The 20,107-nt window shown below is 50.2% G+C and overlaps 2 protein-coding genes across 8 annotated transcripts in view; one reads left to right on the top strand and one right to left on the bottom strand.

Annotated features, from left to right (window-relative positions):
• SRCIN1 (SRC kinase signaling inhibitor 1) overlaps positions 1-5,672 on the top strand; it is a 71,394-nt gene extending 65,722 nt beyond the window's left edge. The window contains exon 21 of the mRNA XM_088829027.1: positions 4,541-5,672. Coding sequence (XP_088685153.1) covers positions 4,541-4,675 — 135 coding nt within the window. The 3' untranslated portion in view covers positions 4,676-5,672. The remainder of the gene's footprint in view (positions 1-4,540) is intronic.
• A 10,545-nt stretch (positions 5,673-16,217) lies between these two features.
• The window catches only part of ARHGAP23 (Rho GTPase activating protein 23), an 81,509-nt gene continuing 77,619 nt past the window's right edge, over positions 16,218-20,107 (bottom strand). For all 7 annotated transcript variants that reach the window (XM_055407702.2, XM_055407701.2, XM_055407700.2 and 4 more), the window contains one exon: positions 16,218-18,670. In XM_055407702.2, coding sequence (XP_055263677.2) covers positions 17,642-18,670 — 1,029 coding nt within the window. In that variant the 3' untranslated portion in view covers positions 16,218-17,641. The remainder of the gene's footprint in view (positions 18,671-20,107) is intronic.

Genomic DNA, 20,107 nt, shown 5'->3' with positions numbered 1-20,107 from the left:
ACATGCAGGCGCTCAGTAAATGTTTGTTGGCTGGGTGAATGAGTGGTTGGATGAATGAATGAATTTGCCAGTGATCAGGCCCAATCCAAATGGAAATAGACAATGCAGACTTGAAATATTAATATACTAATGATATAATAATAACAGCAACCATTTATTGCCTGCATCCTGAGTGCAGGCACTGGCTCTGTGTACAGCATCTCAACCTGACTCCTATGCTGCAGGGTCTGCTATCCTTGCTTAGCGGGTGAGAACATGAAGATCCAGAGAGATACCTGCCAGAGGTTGCACAATTAGGAAGTGGCAGAGCTAGGACTTAAAGCCAGATTTGCCAGGTACCAATTCTGCTGTCCTAATGCTGGATTCTGCTGCTTTGGCGGGAAGCATAACTTCGTGGGTGCCAGCAAGCCTTGGGGAGCTGCTACTCAAGATGGGGATGCTGTTGATGAGAACATCAAGGCAGCAACTTTGGCCTCACTTGTGGCAGTTTGAGTAGTTTTAGCCGCAAATAATAGAAACTCCAATTCAAAATGACTTAAACAGCAAGGAAAAGTTTTATTAGAACAAGAAGCAGGGAGGCTCCAGGGTTGGGGAATTCATGTAATCAAGGACATCAGGACCTGGGTTCCTTCCATATTTTGGTTCTGTTGGCCCATCCTCTCACCCACCCCGCAACATGACTGCCTTCATTTCAGGGCTATAAGTATACAGACCATTTCTTTTTTAAAGCTTGACTTTTAAAAATTGATTTAATTTTTTTTGACTGCTGGGTCTTGGTTGGTGCAAGGGCTTTCTCTAGTTGTAGCGAGTCAGGGCTACTCTCTGATTTCAGCGTGCGGGCTTCTCATTGTGGTGGCTTCTCTTGTTGCAGGCTTTAGGCACGTGGGCTTCAGTAGTTGTGGTACACGGCTTTAACTGCCCTGTGTCTTGTGGGATCTTCCAGGGATTAAACCGGTGGCCCCTGCATTAGAAGGCAGATTCTCAACCATCAGACCACCAGGGAAGCCCCACAGATCATTTTAGAAGCAGGAGAACCTTCCCCAGAGACTCCCAACTGATCTCCCCTCTCTTCTTATTGCCCATCCCTAGATTAGTCACTGGCTAGAAGGGAACAGCCTGAAGTGCCATTGGTTCTATTCCCCCTTGAGCTAGAGGAAGCCCTGCCTCTTCCGGCAACCCAGTGCCTGATTCAGGCAAATAATAAAGAAGAAGGGCATGTGGGCCGGGGACAGTGGCACTGGGAATGACCCTGGAGGAGGCACCAACCGGGTTGGCAGCATCAAGATGATCTATTATTACGTGGGTAATGGTACTCAGTCATGTCTGATTCTTTGCCCCCATGGACTGTAGCCTATCAGGCTCCTCTGTCCATGGAATTTTCTGGGCAAGAATACTGGCGTGGGTTGCCATATCCTACTTCAGGGGATCTTCCCAACCCAGGGATCGAACCCAAGTCTATTGCATCTCCTGCATTGGCAGGCAGAATTTTTACTCTTCAGCTACCTGGGAAGCCCCAAGATAACCTATACTTGCGTGGGAATCTGTGTCTCATAGCCTGGAGGAACAGGTCAGCATGTTCAGGGTGCCTGGAGAGGGCTAGAGTCTGGCCCACAGGAAGTGGAGGGGTGTGGGCTTCAACCCTTTGGGTGGGTCTGGCTAATGGTCCCTGTTTCCCCCAGCTAAAAGCTGACCATCTGTGTATGAGGTTTCTGCCTGTCACAAAGGTGGCAAAGCTCTTTCTCTGGACATAATTAAGAGCAACGGGGGAGGACTGGCTGGTGACAGGGAAGCAGTGAAAACCTTCAGAGACAGCAGCTGTATCAGGTGGGAACTCTGAGCAGCACAGGACAGGGTCACTGGGCACAGTTGGACACGTTCCCTCAGTTTCAGAAGAGTGGTGGACACTCTCCTGGAAGGGAAGGTGGCCTGAAAGGATGTCACAAAACAGATGCTCACGGAGCAAGTAGAAGAGGTGACCCTGAAAAGCAGGGGTGCCCGTGGAAGCTGGTGGCCGCTGCTGCTCCATGAAGCTTAAAGGCCTTGCACCAGCTATGGGAGAAAGGGAGGGGGCATCTTCTCAATGAGGACACCTCACCCAAGTGAACGCAGGAGTCAGGGGGCAGCACAGGCTGGGAGGGAGGTGTTCGAGAAACCAAAGTTTGAGACAGAGTGAGACTCTTGACCAATGCTCAAGGGAAGGAATGGGAAAAGCTCATAACTGGAGAGGCAAGCTGAAACCAAAGAGGACAGCCAGGAGGGAACCAACAGCTGACTTGGGACACAGGGGGATGTGAAGAGACTCAGGAGAAAGTGGACATGCCCCCTTGCCCCCCTGGGTTTGGGAGAAAGAACTCTAAATGGGAAATGGTGGGAGGGGAGGGGTGAGACTGGAGCCCACAGTAAGTGACAAGGGAGTCAGAGAGCTCCTGGTTGTCTTTAAATGAGTCCATCTCCAGGCCGGGGTACCGGGACCCCTCCAACACAGGCCATGCCAGGCACATGGGTTCCACAAAGGGCTGGATGATTTGGAGGATGTGGGGGCTGTGGGCCTGGAACCCCTCTGAGAAAGGAGTGTCCTCTGTCAGGATGAGAGGAGTTAGAAGACCCAGACAGTGAACTCACGCCTGGATTTTCATTAAGGGGAAAATGTAGACTGCAGACCACAGTGGGTGAGCAAAACCCAGAGATAGTTCGCTGTGCCCATGTGGAAGAAGAAATGTGATCAGCAACCTCAAGGGCAGGTTCACTGTCAGCCAGTCAGGTGCTTGTGGTCACTTCCCTTCCCGGTGGCGGGGGGCACCTTGCTTTCCACCCCCCCACCCCCCCTACAGGGCATCTGATAGAGGCTGCCAAGCAGCCAGATAATTATGTAGGTCAAGGAGAAGTGGCATGGCCATGCCCAGGCGGGACCTGCAGGACGTCTCTGGCAGTGAGCCATAGCACTCTGCTTCCAATCCTCGACCCTCTTTTCTTTAATCAGGGCAGTTTGGTTATCACACTAGTAGTAGCTATGGAGAAGGCAATGGCACCCCACTCCAGTACTCTTGCCTGGAAAATCCCATGGATGGAGGAGCCTGGTAGGCTGCAGTCCATGGGGTTGCTAAGAGTCGGACATGACTGAGCGACTTCACTTTCACTTGTCATTTTTATGCATTGGAGAAGAAAATGGCAACCCACTCCAGTGTTCTTGCCTGGAGAATCCCAGGGACGGGGGAGCCTGGTAGGCTGCCGTCTATGGGGTCGCACAGAGTTGGACACGACTGAAGCGACTTAGCAGCAGCAGCAGTAGCTAAGCAAGGCCAGGAGGGACAGTGGATACAACTACAGGGAGAAAACCTGGTCTGTGTTACCCTAATCCAGTGATCTCAGAGTTAACTGTGCGGCAGGATCACGTGGGGTGCTGGCCTAAAACGCAGATTCCTGAGCTCACAGGACAGATGGATCCTGGGCAGGGTCCAGGAATCTGCATTTGTAAGAGGTCGTCCCCTCTAGGAGATGCAGATGGGTCTAGAACCCTCTCACATCTCCAGGACCAGTGTAGGTGCCGGGGTTTGCTGGAGGTGGGAAGGGGGCACGGCTGTTTCTAACTATCAGAGGTGGCCTGTGAGTGCCAGACACGTCATGAGGGGGTGGCTCCCCATTACCCACATGGCACAGCTCAAAGTTGGAGGAGCACTTGTGGGGCAGGAGGTGGGGGTGGGCGAGGGGGTCCTGAGGGTTCCAGGAGGACAAGTTCACTCTTCAGCTTCCACCGGAAAACCTCCTGCTGAAGTTGGAAGGGGCCCTGGTTGGGCTGCTTCTCCCCTCCTGCCTCCCCTTTGGCAGCTAATGTTTCATTTCTTCCTTCCCTTCCTTGCCCTCTCCCCCTCCAGACCTGGTCTGGTTCTGCTCCCTGTCCGGCTCCCCATTCTGGTCCTGGGCTGGCCTTCCTTGTGCTTCTCCTGTCTCTCTTCTGCCTTCTGTCTTTCCTGTCAGTAACTGTGGACTTAACCGCCCACTCCAGGCCCTTTGTTCCAACCTCGTGTTCCCCTTTCTACCCCTGCTCTGGCGCCTTCCTCCCCTGTCTCAAAGGACCACTCTCTCCAGATGCTCCTCTGGTTTCTGGTTTTTGCAGTTAATTTTCTCTTGGATTTGTGGAGATTTTTCATTTTTTAAAACTGTAGGGTAGGATAAATTGCGAGATTGGGATTGACATATAAACACTGCTATGTATTAAAGATTGGGATTCCCTGGTGGATCAGATGGTAAAGCATCTGGCCGCAATGCGGGAGACCCGGGTTCGATCCCTGGGTCGGGAAGAAACCCTGGAGAAGGAAATGGCAACCCACTCCAATACTCTTGCCTAGAAAATTCCATGGATGGAGGAGCCTGGTGGGCTACAGTCCGTGGGGTTGCAAAGAGTCGGACACGAATGAGCGACTTCACTTTCTTTCACTTTCTATGTATAAAACAGATAACTGAGAACCTAAAAAAACTAACTGTGGACCAGTACAAAGGCTCCCCTTCTTCTCTCTGACCCCAACCTCTATTTTTGTTCTAGGCCACTAAACCATCTAAAGAGATGAGTGGTTCGAATGAGACCTCAAGCCCAGTCTCAGAAAAGCCTTCGGCTTCCAGAACCTCCATCCCCGTATTGACTTCCTTTGGAGCGAGGAATTCTTCCATCTCCTTCTAGAAGCTTCCTTATAACCCCACCCCAGCCTGCCCTTCTCCCTCTTCCCTGCCATATCTCTTTCTCCTCTGCCTCCCTTCATCGCCACCTCATTGTCCAGAATCTCTGAAGGGTTTGCCATGGACGTGGCCCTCTCAGTTTTCTCTGCCCATCCCCTGTTGGTGTTTTTGGTTTTTTGAATGATTCACTTTTGTCTTTTTTTTTTTTTAAGGAAAGAAAAAAAAAGCAAACCAGTAAAACTAAAGACCAAAACACACCACCTTCCCTTGATTTCCTATTCCAAAATGGTGCACCTCCTGTCATCATCCTTCCCTTTTCTCTTTCCCCACACTCCCTCCCAAGTCCGTCCTGAAGTTCCTGCACCCCTGCCCTCCCTTCTCACTTTCCCCCCCACACTTCCCAAGAGCACTCCAAACAAACTCTGAGCCACGGAGACTTGGAGCGGCAAGACACCCCCTTTTCCCCTTCCTCAGAAACCTTCCTGGAGGAAAACCTGGACATTGGACCAACCCCAAAATCAGGCTAGAAAATTGGATGCAAGGAGACTTTGGCCCTGGAGGCGCCCCACCTGCCCACCCTCGGGACATGACTGAATTCTGCTGCTTCTCTGCTCCCATCCACTCATGCCGGGGTGGGCCTGGAGTCAAGACAGGTGGGCTGGAGAGGGAGGCCAGAGTCAGAGGGACCTCAGGGTGGTGTGACGCCACTGAATCTGTGTGTCCCTGGAGAGGAGCTGGCTTCCGGGGGCCACCTCCCTGCGGTGAGGAGCTGCCTGGCCCGTGCCAATGGGAGGAACGGGGCACCTTTGGACTGCTGGCTGTGGACAGTGGGTTGAGCAGACAGCCTGATGCTGGGGACACTGCCTTGGGAGAGGGCAGCCCCGAGGAGGGGTTTCTGGTACTTTTAGTTTCCTAATTTAGCACTTTAAATGACATTAACTTATTTAATGGGGTGGGAGGGGTAAGAATGAAGGGCCTAGCAAATTAGACTTGGAGGCCTAGAGGGTGGGAAGGGTCTGGTTGTGAGGGAAGTGGGGGCAATAGAGAGGGGATTGATGGGGGGCAGTGAGGACGGCTCTGACCCCATAGGTGGGCTGACTTAATCTTTAACCATCCTCTCTGAGATTTGAGGGTTTTCAGGGAAGGTGTTAGAGATGGTTTTAAAATGGGGAGCTGGTGACCCTGGTGAGATTCTCAAGGGTCCTTGAGGCCTGACCAGCCAGCCAGTGCCCCCAACCTCCGGCCCTTGGGCACCCGCCTTGTAGAGGCTGTGGGCAGTGAGGCTTTTGGTGGGGGTCCTGAGAAGGGGAGGGAGAGATCAGTTTTGGCTCTCAGCAACACCCCCCCAACCTGTAGGGCACAGTGAGGGGCCAGCAGGGACATTCTGTGGATGGGGGAGGAGGAGGATGATGGAGAGGGGTCCCCGGGGAGCAGGATTCCTGTTTGGAGCACAAAGTGGAGGAAGCACAGGGGAGGAGGGGGTTGGGCTTAGTCACCCCCCCCACGGAAAGCACAGAAAGCAGGAGCCACTGAAGGAGCAGAACCTTCTGGGGCCTGGCACCTGAGGAGAGCCAGGGGGAGCTGTTGAGGGTTGGGGAGGGAGGGGACACTGGGTTGTGTTACTTCATTTTCTTTTTTTGTTGTTGTTTTTGTTGGTTCATCCTTGTTTTTTAGCTTTGGATCATTTTTGTACAAAGGCAAGCAAGCCTTTTTGAAAAATAACAAAAGAAGAGGAAAAAAAATATTCCCTCCCACCCCAAAAAAAACCCTGGAAAATAGAAAAAAAAAAGGACCTCATAAATGATGCAATTACTTTTAATTGCAGGCAACTCTTTACATTTAAGTGAAGTGTCTTAACATTTTATATTGTTTTAAAAATATATTTACATATTATATATATATAATATACGTAATATAAATATATATAAATATTTAAAAAAGAAGAAAAAAAAAAAAAGAAAACCACGGCACTCTCCCTGGCCGCTGTTTTGGCGGGGGAGGGGGCTGGAGGGTGGGCGCATCGGCCTGGTTTCTGTGGTCCCGTGAAATGGTTTGGTTTGATTCGGCTGTGCAGAGACCCCCTGACTCGGGAGGGGTGGGGGGGGTGCCCCTCCTCCCTCCATCACTCTTTGCTTGCTACTTTTCCCTTGCCCCACCCCCACCCTCAGCCCTGTGCCCTGAATGTTGCCCCGCTGTCATTGTCCTGAGTTGAATGTCCCTTTGTGGGGGAGGGGAAGGGGCGTGTCCATCCATTGGGGGCGAATGGAGGGAGTCGTGTGCCCCACCCCACCCGCTGCTAATGTGGAGCCCAGTGGAATTTGTACCTTTCACTTTGGTGCCAGCACATTTATAGGAAGAGTTGTGCGCAACCTCTGTGTGTGTGTGTGTGTATGTGTGTGTGTGTATCCACTGGCATTAGTCCATTTATCCGTGTGCAGAGGAAAGGAAGCATGAGCATGCACAGACATGACCTCCCACATGTGTGTGCAGGGAGGCATGCCCACAGTGGTGCGTGTAACCAGCCTGGGCATTGGCACATGCGCACCTGCACCTTGGCGTGGAGAACTTGGTGTGTAAGAACGTGTGTACTATGTGTGTGCAGACGTGGCAGCTCTGAGACCTGTATGTGAACATGGAGGGGTGTGCACCTGTGTGTCGACCCCAAGTGTAGAAGCGCCTGAGTGTGTGTTCCCTCACCCCTGCACCACTGGTTCCGGCTCTCCTCCCGCGCCCCCAGCCCCTGGGCCCTCTCAAAGTCCCAGCACGTCAAAGCCCCACCCCCACCCCCGCTGCATGCGCCTCACTGCTCTGTCCATCAACGTGTGCTTGACCAAGAGAAAACCGAGACGTCTGGGGGGACCCCTGTACCTGGTCCCCCCAGCCCCTGCCCACTGTGCTGTGTTACTCGCATGGGGGGTTTCTCTCCCACCCCTTCCACAATATGCTGTTTCCCCAGGAGCCTCAGGCCTGAGGCTCAGCGAGGGGTCCCAGGTGGGACCCCCCAGGGTGAGCCCGGCTCACACCCCACCCTGTCCCCCGTAGGGCCCATGTCGGTGTAGCAGTGATGGCTTCTTGGGTATTCTGTGACCTCTGTCGGTGTAACTTGACAACTTCTAAATGGAGAAGGGTTGCTGTGTTTTCTCTGTCTCTTTTTTAATGTCCCTTTTCTCCCCCCACTTTCCTGCTCTCTTTCCTTTTTGGTTTTTCTAGCTGAGTGTTTGGGGCTTAAATAAAACTTGTTTCTTTTTCCTCTCCTGGATCTCCTTCCTAGAGGCTGCTGTCTCATTATTTCTCATCTTCACCCTGGAAGGTGCTGGGGCTGGGTGGGGAGGGGGAATTCCTGGCAGCCAACTGCCTGACGACTTAGCAGGCAGAAGACAGTGTGGGCAGAGCATGAAGTGGGAGAGGTGGAATCAGGGCCTGGCGGGGGTTGCTGTTGCTGCCTGCAAGAGCCCTTGAGAGCCAACATCACCTGGACACTGGAGAGGAACCCCACCAACTCATGGGGTGCCAGCTCTCCACCATCAGCGAGGATGCTACTGGCACTGACACCTGCAAGGGACAATGCCAGGCGTGTTGGGTGTCTCACCAGCCGCCATACAGCTAGTTAGATGCGCAGTCAGCTTTGGAGTCCAGCTCTGCCTGACTCCAAAACCAATGCCTTCCCCCCAAAACTGAATCCAGTCTGCTTGCCTCCAGCTGTTCCCTGGATCGGGCCTCAGCCTTCTGCCCTTTGGGTGAGATGACCCTTTAATGGTCTCCACTCATCCTGTCAAGAACATCAGCTTTCAAACTGTTTTTTCCAGATGTATCTCAGTAAGAAATCCATTTTACATCTCAGTGATTTAGACATGTCCACACGCAAACACCCACATATTTAGTGAAATAGCACGTGCTGTATACTATGCACGCCACTATTTTTGGTTAAATTTTAAACATTTGGTCACAGTCCACTCTGGATTTCATGACCCTTGAAAGGGTCAAAACCCACAGTTTGCAAATAGTCTGAAGATTTAGCCCCAGTCACATTGCATTTCTGCTTTGTCCTCCTCAAAGGCCTACTGGTTCCTCTTACACCATGGTCGCCTCTGAAATTGGAAGACCCCTGACAGGAGATTTACCCTAGATGCTGGTTGGGTGGGACCCTGGACCCTGACCCTATAGCCAGCAAGCTGCCTGAACCCTTCCAGGCTACCAAGTCAGAGTCCAGCCTGCCCTGCCATCAAGTGGGCCAGCTGACCCGCTTTGGTTTTTCAGGTTTCCCTGGAATTCTGAAGGCTGTGCCACTGTCCCAGTGTGTTCTAATCATCCTTGAGGCTGCCCTTCTAGGCATTCTCCAGCGTGGCTGAGACCTGGGGTATTATTGGGTCTCCTCTACCTCCTCCTGTAAAACCATCCCTTCCATCCTATGAGATAATGACAGTGGCCTAGAACCACCCTTTTCCAGGCCTCACAGGAACCCAGTCACACACCCCTTCCCTGGATCACCCACCTGCCAGGTAGCCCTTGAGGTCTGACTAAAAGTCAGACCTCACCCCTTTTGTCCTTTTTAAAAGGCAGCAGACCTTGCCTTCTCTCTCCCATCCTATTTCCAGAAAGCTGGGCAAGTAGCCAAACCCCTTCATTTTCCAGAATCACCCCATTTACCAATAGTTCAAGATCAAGTCATAAATGGGACCATCAATGCATGACAGGAGTTACGCCAGGCACTTCATTCGTCCTTCAAATACCTCCCAACTGTCTACTCCTGGCTGGGCACTGCTTATTGATTCACTGGGACTATGCCTTAGCACCTAGGAGGAGGCCCAGCCAAAACAGAAGTTCCTGAGCAAAATCATGACAGACAGTGAGCTGTGCCCCAGGAAGGCAAGCAGGCCTGCAAAGGTGGTGGCTAAGTAATGAAGACCACCTCAGAGAGTGACCAGAGACCCTGAGGTCACATTGAGGGAAGGTCTTCAGAATCGACAAGGGGGCTGTCTCGGAGCTGGTGGCTGGGTGTCCCCCACAGAAGGCCCTGAGGTAGGAAGTCATCTGTGGGTTCTAGAAAATGAATGAAACCCAAGTAGATTGAGAATTGGCAAGGGGGCACAGCATCACAGGAGGTCTTGGTCTTGGGCAAACGTAGCAAGGAAGGGGAATTTCTTCTCAGGCCATTGAACCAATAGGAGGGTCAAGTCAGAAGGTGACATGATCTGATGCTGTTTTTCAGAGTTTACCTGTGGCTGTGGTGTGATGAGGTGGGGTGAGGGCGGGGTGCAGATGATGGCTGCCTGAACTCATTCATAGTGAATGAGTTGATGGCTGAGAAAGGGGAAACGAGTCTTAGAGACTTTGTAGCGACAGAGTGATGGAGCCAAGACTCAAACCCATGACCCATCTCTCCTGTTAGCCATGCTTTCTTGGTGCTTTTAATACTCATCATTACACATATTAAGGACTTCCCGGGTGGCTCAGTGGGTAAAGAATCCACCTGCAACGGAGGAGATGCAGGAGACGCAGGTTCAATCCTGGGTCGGGAAGATTCCATGGAGACAGATATGGCAACCCTGTCTAGTATATATGCCTGGAGAATCCTATGGACAGAGGAGCCTGGCAGGCTACAGTCCATGGTTGCAGAGTTGGACACGATTAAAGCAAGTGAGCACACAAACACATGTATTAAGTGTTCATTTAATCCTTACCATATGGGCTATTGGTATCATTACCTCCTGTCTACTGATAGGGAGAGTGACTGAGCAAAGGATTTGATTGACCTCAGGTTGGTCTCAGAGCCAGATGCTAATTGACAGTAGAAAGGGGGCTTCTTTACCAATAGGAACCTGGGAAGTCCACATATTTTCTCCCTCACCATCTGCACATCTCTGAGTCCCCTGGGAGTGTTCTTCCTCTTTGATCTCTGAGTGGCTTGCTGCTACTTAAGTGACCCTAAACTCACGGGGCAGCAAAGCATCCTTTACAGTGCCAGGGCCTTGGGCCCAAGGCCACTGTACCCATTAGCTGACATAGGCTCCCTCAACATTCCCTAACGGAGGACTGGTTGACAGCACTCTTAACGACATCTGGCAGGAAGCTCCACCCCATTCCCCTGGCCATGTGCCAGGAATTTCACTCAAATCCGCAGACTGTCTGCTTCAGCTCAGACCCACCACTAGTCCTTCCACCTGCCCATGTCAGAGAAAAATCCTATTCCTTTAGTTCAACCCAACCAGACTGGGCGTTTTCCTATGAAGGATATGTCTGGCCTCATGCCAGTACCACAGTGTCTTGATTGGTGGTAAGTTTTGAAACTGGGAACTTTCTTTTCAAGATTGTTTTGGTTGTTCTAGGTCCCTCACATTTCCATAGGAATTTTAGGATCAGTTTGTCAATTTCTGCCAAAAAAGACAAAAAAAAAAAGGGGATTTTAATAGGGATTGTGTTAAATCTCTCAACTTAACAACATAAGATCTTCTAAAACATGGAATATCCGTTTATTAAGATCTTTTAAAATTTCTTTCAATGATATTTTAATTTTCTTGGTACAGTTTTGCACTTTTTTATTAAATCTATTCCTACATGTTTTATTATTTTTGATGCTATTATAAATAGAATTGTTTCCTTAATTTCATTTTTAGATTGTTCATCACTTATAGAAATAAAGTGGGGGAGTGATAAAGACTTCTTTATTGAGGTACAATTGACATACAACATTGAATCAGTTTCAGGTATACAACATAACGATGGAATATTTGTGTATATTGTACAACGATCACCACAGTAAGTCTAGTTAACATCTCTCACCATCCATAGTTAGAGAAAATTTTATTCTTGTGATGAGAATTCTTAAGATTTTCTCTCTTAGCAAAGATTTACTCTTTTGCTTTCAACTATGCAATGTAACAGTATAATTAACTATAGTTACCACACTGTACGTTACATCCCCAGGACTGACTGAAAATATAACTGAAAGCTTGCACCTTTCGACTCCATTCTCCCATTTCACCCCGTTCCAACCCCCACTTCTGTCAACCACCATTTGTTCTCTGTAAGATTTTTTTTATTCCATATGTAATGAGCGCATATGGTATTTGTCCTTTCTGACTTATCTCATGTACATAATGTCTTCAAGATCTGTCCATGTTGTCGCAAATGGCAAGATTTCTTTCTTTCTATGGTTGAATAATATTTCATTTTATGTAAATACAATGATTTATCTATTTATGGTATTTGGGCTATTTCCACCTTTTGGTTATGATGAACAATGCTGCTATAAACATTCAGGTACAAGTTTCTGTTGGGACATACATTTTCATTTCTATTGGGTATAAAGCTGGATGTGGAATTGCTGGATCATATGGTAATTTTGGAGAAGGTAATTTTATGTTTAATTTTTTGAGGAACCACCAAACTATTTTTCATAGTAGCTGTACTGTTTTGCACGGCCTCCAGCAGTGTTCCAGGGTTCCTACTTCTCCATATCTTCAGCAACACTTGTTATTTTCTACTTTCTTGATTTAATCTATCCTGGTGAGTGTGAAATGATATCTCATCGGGGGTGTGATTTGCATTTTTTAAATGACAAATGAAAATAGAAAAAAAGAGAAGATTAATTAAAAATTATAAAACTAAAAGCTAGTTATTGGAAAAGATCGACAAAACTGATAAATACCTAGTTAGACTGACCAAGAAAAAAAACTAAATATTTGTCAGTTTTGTTGACCTTCTCCAAAAACCAACTTTTAGTTTTATCTTCTCTATTTTTTTATATTTTCTGTTTCATTTATTTCCATCCTTTGGCTTGTTTTGGGTTTAGTTTGCTTTTCTTTTTCTCGTTTCTTAAGATGCAAGGTTATGGTGTTGATTTGAAATCTCTCTTTGCCAGTATGACATTTACAGCTATAAAGTTCCCTCAGAGAGCTAATTTAGCTGCATCCCATAAGCTTTGACATGCTGTGCTTTTGCTTTCATTTAAGTATTTCTAATTTTCCCTGTGATTTCTTCTTTGACTCATTAAATATTTAGGAGTGTGCTTTTATATTGCCACATGTTTGTGAACTTTCCAAAATCTTCTGTTGCTAACTTCTAACTTAATTCCCTTGTGTTTGGAGAATAAACTTTGTGTGATTTCAATCCTTTTAAATTTATTAAAATTTAAATTGTAATTTAAATGTTCTGGGCATGTTTTATGGCCTACCTTTTTGTCTATCCTGAAGAATGTCCCATGCACACTTGAAGAAAATGTATATTCTGCTGTTGTTGGGTGGAAGCTTCTTTGGAGATTGTTAGATCTAGTTGGTTCATAGTATTGTTCACATTTTCTATTTTGTTATTGATCTGTCCAGTTGTTCCAGTCATTATTGAAAGTGACAATGTCCGACTATTTTTTTGATTTTTGTTTGCTTCTTGGGTCACGCCACACAACTTGAGGGGCCAAGGATTGAAACTGTGCCCTTGGCAGTGAAAGCATGGAGTTCTAACCACTGGAATTTTCTCTAACTATTGCTTTGAATTGTCTACTTTCCTTTCAATTCTGTTAGTTTCTGCTTCAGGTTTTGTTGTTAGAAGCATATATTGTGGTTGTTCAGTCACTCAGTCATGTCCCAGTCTTTGTGACCCCATGGAATGCAGCACGCCAGGCTTCCCTGTCCTTCACCATCTCCCAAAGCTTGCTCAAACTCATGTCCATTGAGTCGGTGATGCCATCCAACCATCTCACCCTCTGTGGTCCCCTTCTCCTCCCACCTTCAGTCTTTTCCAGCATCAAGGTCTTTTCTAATGAGTCAGCTCTTTGCCTCAGGTGGCCAAAGTATTGGAGCTTCAGATTCAGTATCAGTCCTTCCAATGAATATTCAGAATTGATTTCCTCTGGGATTGACTGGTTTGATCTCCTTGCGGTCCAAGGGACTCTCGAGAGTCTTCTCCAACACCATAGTTCAAAAGCATCGATTCTTCAGGGCTCAGCTTTCTTCTTAGTACAACTCTCACATCCATACATGCTACTGGAAAAACCATAGACTGACTATACAGACCTTTGTTGGCAAAGTAATGTCTCTGCTTTTTAATGCGCTAAGTTTGTCATAGCTTTTCTTGCAAGGAGCATGCATCTTATAATTTCATGGCTGCAGTCACCATCTGCAGTGATTTGGGAACCCAAGAAAATAAAGTCTGTCACTCTTCCCATTGTTATCATATCTATTTGTCATGAAGTGATGGGACCAGATGCCATGATCTTCGTTTTCTGAAGATCACTTTTTGAAGCATATGTATTTATAATCATTTTATCTTCTTGGTAGACTGACCCTTTTATTCTTATAAAACATCCTTCTTGTCTCTAGTAATTTTTTTTTTTTTTATCTTAAAAGCCTGTTTTATCTCATACCTGTGTAACCACTCTGGCTCTCTTTCATAACCCTTTTCATCATTTCGGATCTTTTTCCATTCTTTCACTTTCAACTATTTTGTGTCTTTGAATCTAAAGTACAGCTTTTGTGAACAGCATGTAGTTGGAGCATGTTTTTTAATCAATTCTGGCAATCTCTGTCTTTTGATCAGGGTGTTTACTCCACTTACATTCAACATAATTACAGATAAGGTAGGATTTATGCCTGCCATTTTGCTGTTTTTCATATGTCTTATGTTGTTCTTCTAGTCCTTGATTCCTTCCCTTTTTTGTGTGAAACAGACATTTTCTAGTGTATCTTTTTAATTCGCTGTTTTTTCATTTATAATATTTTGAGAGAGTTATTTTCTTAGTGGTTGCCCTGGGGGTTACAATTAGTATCTTAATTTAAAACAGTTTAGTTTACATTAATACTAACTTAATTTTCATAACATACAAAAGCTTTGCTTCATTATAACTCCATTCCCTCCTGACTCTTTTATGCTCTTATTGTCATAACAATTTGATCTTTATACATTATAAGCCTGTCAACACAGTTTTGTAATTATCATCTTATGCAACTACCTTTAAAAAACAGGGAGTTAAGGACAAAAAATAGAAGAATTACAAATAAAGATGTTTATGGGAATTCCCTGGCAGTCCAGTGGTTAGGACTCCCTGCGGAGTCCTCCAATGGAAATTGTAGAGGGCATATTCGATCCCTAGTTGGGGAACTAAAATGCCACAAGCCATGTGACATGGTCAAAAAATAAATAAAAATGTTTATACTGTCTTTTATAATGCCTACATGTTCCCCTTAATGGTGTCCTTTATGTTTTTGTATGGATTCAAGTTACCATTTAGTGTATTTCATTTCAGCTCACCGGACTCCATTATTTCTTACAGGGCAGACCTGCTAATGACAAATTGCCTGCTTTTCTTTACTGGAGATGTCTTCATTTCTCTTTGGTTTTGAAGGAAAGCACAGGGTTTTGATCTGTCGTTGTTTAATTGCTAAGTCGTGTCCGACTCTTTTGTGACCCCATGGACTATAGCCCGCCAGGCTCCTCTGCTCGTGGGATTTTCCAGGCAAGACTGCTGGAGTGGGTTGCCATTTCCTTCTCCAGGGGATCTTCCTGGCCCAGTAACCAAACCTGTCTCCTGCATTGGCAGGCGGATTCTTTACCACTGAGCCACCAGAGAAACCCGGTTTTTAATCTATTCTCACGCAAAGCCTACTATAGCATGAAGGAAGCCCAGTGGGCAGTAACCCTGTCCTTATGTCTTTCTGGGCTTAGATTTATCCTGCCTTTACCGCTTATTAGCTGTGTGACCCTGGACAAGTATGTCATCTCTCTGTGCCTAAAATTTCCTCACATATAAAAATGGAGACAACAATATTGTGACCATAGCTCCAAAGAGTTTGGGAGGATTAGTTAAGGACATATAAAGCCCTTGGGGGCTGGTGTGAGCCCACAGTAACACTAGCTCTTAGCCCATGTGCCAATCAAAAACAACCTCCGGGACAGAGGTAGAAGAAGGAAGCAGACTTCAGTGAGCCACTAAGCTCTTCCCAGTTCCAAGGCTCCTCTCCAGGTTCTCTTTGATGACTGTCATCTGTTTTTCCTACAGATGGCTACTAGTGTCATCAGAGACAGCCTGAAGCTGGCAGGAGCAACTACAGAGGCATGACATGGAAGGAAGCTCATCCCAGGTTGTAAGCTTACGTATGTGAATAAGACACAGGGCAAAATCCATACTGTCCTCTTTATTGTCTGGATCCAGAGTGCCTGTGATGGCAGCTGGCCAGGAGGGAGGTCCCTGGGCTTTCCCAAAGCCTCCTCTCTGATGGCCAGCACCTCTGGACCATTCTGAAGGTCCAGACAGACCTGAGAAGGAAGGTGCCTGTGCCCTTCCTGGTCTCTGCAGGAAAAGAGAGCAGGTGCGTGAAAATCTTCTGCAGTGATGAGGGTCAGCACCCTCCATCTTATCTTCTGTGCCCAAGTCATTGCTCAGGCCAGTCTCCCAGGACAGCTCCAAGCTACCAGGAAGCAGAGGTCTGTCTCCACTCTGCCACCAGCTGGCCCAGCCCCACTGCCTCTGCTCCGTGGGCCAGGTACCTCACTTTTAACGCCTCCCAGCCCCACTCTGTCCCTCTCCTCCCTCCCAAACAAGTGAGACAGCTGACTTGTGCCTCAAGGAAGGCCATTTATTTCCAAGATATTGACTATACTGTTCAGACAGGACTTTTCAGAAGCAGGAAATCTTAGTTGTCGCCTAGAGAGTGTGTCAAGGACACAGTGAAAGGAGACATGCGGACGTCGGGCAGAGGCTTATTCAACACTGTTACAACACTTTTTTAAATGAGCAAAACATCTTTAAAAATCCTTATAAATTCTTTATAATATGTTACACATTTAGAGACAATATTTACAATAAAGGATGAGGGAGGGAGGATCAAGAAATCTACTTTACAGCAAATCGTTGCATAAAACAAGAGGACCGATAGACGTGGCAGTGGGTTCACAACCCCCTGGGCTTCCCTGGGATGAGTGAGGACGGGGGTGGAGAGGCCTGTGATCTGAGATCTATTTACAACTGTGGGGGGAAGAGGGCGCTGGGTCCTGCCCTTCCCGAAGGAGCAGCCCAGCGCAGATCCCATCCGTCTGTGTGAGAGAGAGAGTGAATGAGAGGCAGACACTCAGACACCAAGGATGTTTCCTACCCTCCACCTTAAAGGGAAGAAGGTGGGGCCCGCGTGCCTGAGCTGTGGAAGGAGCAGGCACAGCTGGAAGAACAAAAAGAGGGGCAAGAGGTCTAGCAGGGGGGACTCTGGACCCTCCCCAGGCGGTCTGGGGCACGGGCAGCTCCCCATGGTGGTAATGTAAAGATTGGAAAAAGCTTGGTGTGGGGAGTAGCCCTGGTAAGTGTCAGTCCTGCCTCTGTGGAGGGGCCCCAACCCCCTTCTCTGGCTCTGACAAGCAGCAGGGGAGCAGGATCCCTGTGTGCACGGAAGACAGGGAGCCCTGATGGGGGCGGGGGAGGCAAGGGGCAGGAGTGGCAGAAGTTGCTACTGGAAACACTTGGACAGTGAGGACACACACTCGCACACCCCCTCCCTCCCCCCACGGACACTATCACCCTACCTCCTCTCCCCCAACACACATACACACACACCCCCACCTTAGCTGGCAGCTAGGAGCTAATGCAGGGCGGGGAGGACAGAGGAAAGGCGTGAGGAGCCAGCATCACCTTAGTCTGAGCCTTAGGAGCTCCCTATCCACACGCACAAGGTCCCTAAGTGCAGACACACGGGTCCAGAAGGGCACACTTATCCAGGGGGCAAAGACCCTCACAGCCCTGCACGGAGCCCCAGTAGCCGAACCCTCCTCGGTCTCCTCAGCCTCGGAGCCCCTGCCTTCCACTCACACTCCGTGTCCAGCCCCGGCTTCTCCTCTGGCCACTCCCGACCCTTTCCAGCGCACAAACCAGAGACGCGGCCTCAGCGCCCCCCACTTGCGCCCGGCTGCTCCCACGGGCGACCAGAGAAGGGGCGCAGGCAAAGACGACTCGTGGGAAACCGGGGGTGGGGGGTGGGCGGCGCGGGCGGCGTCATAGACACTGATGGAGGCGGGGGGCGGCCGAGCGGCGCGGGGGCTGGCTCTGCGGGGCTCCCGGGGCCCCGGGCGCGGGCGGCAGCGGGGCGGCGGGCGGCGGGGCCCGCGCCTTGGTGGACTCCAGGCTGCTGAGGCCCGAGTCCTTGTTGTCGCTGTGCGCCCGCGGGCCCGCGGACTCCGGGGGACCCCCGCCTCCCAGCTCCTTCCACTCGTTGAAGTTGAGGTCGGTGAGCGGGCTCTGCACCACCACGGTGTGCCGGCGCCAGCTGCTCCGGCGCCGCCGCGTCTCGGGGGACAGCGGCCGCCGCAGCCGCACGGCCAGCATGTCGTCGGCGGTGCCGCGGAGGCGCAGCCGCAACGCCTCGAGGCGCGAGGGCCGCGAGCCCAGCGCCGCCGCCGCCGCCGCCACGGCCGCCGGGGGGCGCAGCGACTCCTGGCTGCTGGACGAGGCCGAGCCCGGCAGCCCCGCGGCCGCGGCCGCGCCCTCGCCGTCCGCGCGGCTCCGGGCCAGGCGGCGCCGCGCCAGGGTGTCGCCGGGCATCAGGTGGTGCGAGCTGAACGAGGGCCGGCGCGCCGGGCGCCCCCCGGGCCCCGCGCCGCCCTCCGTGTCCGTCTCCACGTGGCTCAGCTCGCTGCGCTCGTCGTCCGCCTCGTCCCCCGCGCCCGCCCGCCGGCTCCCGGCGCCCGAGCACACGCTGCGGTCCATGGTGGACAGGGTGGAGTAGCCCGAGACGATCGAGCGCGTGTCCGCGGCCGGCCGCTCCTCCGGCGCCGCCGGGGGGCTGAGGCGTCCGGGGGCCTCGGGGGCGGCGGCTCCCGGCCGCTGCCCCTCCGGCCGGTCCTGGGCCCCCGGCGCCGGCGCCCCCGCCTCAGGCTTGTGCGCTTCCTGCTCCGAGTCGTCGTCTGTGCTGCTGCCCAGTCCCCGAGCCTCCCGCCGCTTCTTCCGCTTGCGGTTGACCGCCGAGATGAAGGAGATCGCCAGCATCTCCCGGGTGTAAGGCTCCTTCTTGGGGGCCCATGAGCCCTGTGCGGGAGACAGGTCAGTGTGCCGGAGGCGCCCTCCAAGCTCCAGTCCCTACACCCGCCACACCACAGCACCTAATCTCGACAGGGCCAAGTCAAGCCCAGCATCCCCACCGGCACCGTCCGCTGTTCCCCCCGGACGGCTGTCCCATCCAGATCTGCTCTAGAGCCTACCACCCCCGCCCCCTCAATTCTGAAGCCTCCTTGGCGTCTCCTCTGGTCTTAATCCAGGCTCTCAGCTTTTTCCTGCGAGCTGGGGACTGGTTTCTCACCTAGCCCCGACTTTCACTCCATTCTCCACATCCAGTGTCGCATAAATTGTTTCAGACTCCAGCTCTACTAATAACAGACTCTAAACAGCGAAATGACACTTGACAGTTTGAACTCATTTCACGTGTACTATCCTGGGTTATGATACCAGAACCTGCACCTTTCTCTGACCATAACTCTTCCCTCCCTTCCTCTCCACTCAGTCTCACCAGGAAACCTGCCTTTCCACCTACTCAGTAGGAACAACCTCTCTGTGGCAACACACCCAAGTTCATGTCCCTTCCCACCACACCCTAAGCCTCTCTGTGGGCCCACCAGCACCCTGCTGGTGGCTCAGTTGGTAAAGAATCTGCCTGCGATGCAGGAAACCCAGGTTGGATACCTGGGTCAGGAAGATCCCCTGGAAAAGGGAATGGCACCCACTCCAGTATTCTTGCCTAGAGAATTCCATGAACAGAGGGCTACAGTCCATGGGGTCACAAAGAGTTGGACAGGACTGAGTGACTAACATTTTCACTTTTTTTTCCCACCAGCTCTCCACCTCCACAATCCCCAACTCCAGATCAATCCAACCACCAGTTCTGCTGCCAAAAGTGGCTTAAGAATCCTGCACAATCTGATGGTTTGGATTGAAGCCACTCCCAAATTGTGATTTACAGCTGCAACGTGGGCAGCTTTCTGCCACTGTTCTCACTGCTAAGCCCGTGGGTGTTTTTTGGTCCTGGACTTCCATGATCCCCTAGCAGAGCCCAAGCTGCCCATCACTGCCTCCTCCATCTGGTTTTTAATCCTGCCTTTCTGGCCTCTCCTCTGTCTCCTGGGAGGCTCGTTTTCCTCTTCTTACCCCTTAAGAAGCCATATTCTCAGGACTCTGTTCTCAGCCCTTTTTTTCTTCTCTTTCCCTGGGAATATCCTGCCCCCGAGGTCTCCCTCTCCAACACCAAATTCTTTATTTCTCAAGCTCCATCCAGAATTCCTCTTCCAACTGCAAATCTGTCTCTACCAAGGGGTCTGCCAACACCTGAAATTCACCTACCCGGAGCCACATTACATTCCTGACCCCTGCCCTAGACTGCCAACATTCACGTCCTCACCTTAGGTGACTCTGACTCCTCCCTCTCCCCTCCTCCCCCTAGATTCTCCGGAAATGACTCCCAAAATGGTTCAT

This window comes from Moschus berezovskii, chromosome 20 (genome assembly GCF_049115385.1).
Source record: "Moschus berezovskii isolate FMDL1 chromosome 20, NW_MosBer_1.0, whole genome shotgun sequence".
Lineage (NCBI taxonomy): Eukaryota > Metazoa > Chordata > Mammalia > Artiodactyla > Moschidae > Moschus > Moschus berezovskii.
The sequence above is the reverse complement of the archived record's forward strand: the minus strand, read 5'-3'. Positions and strand labels throughout refer to the sequence as shown.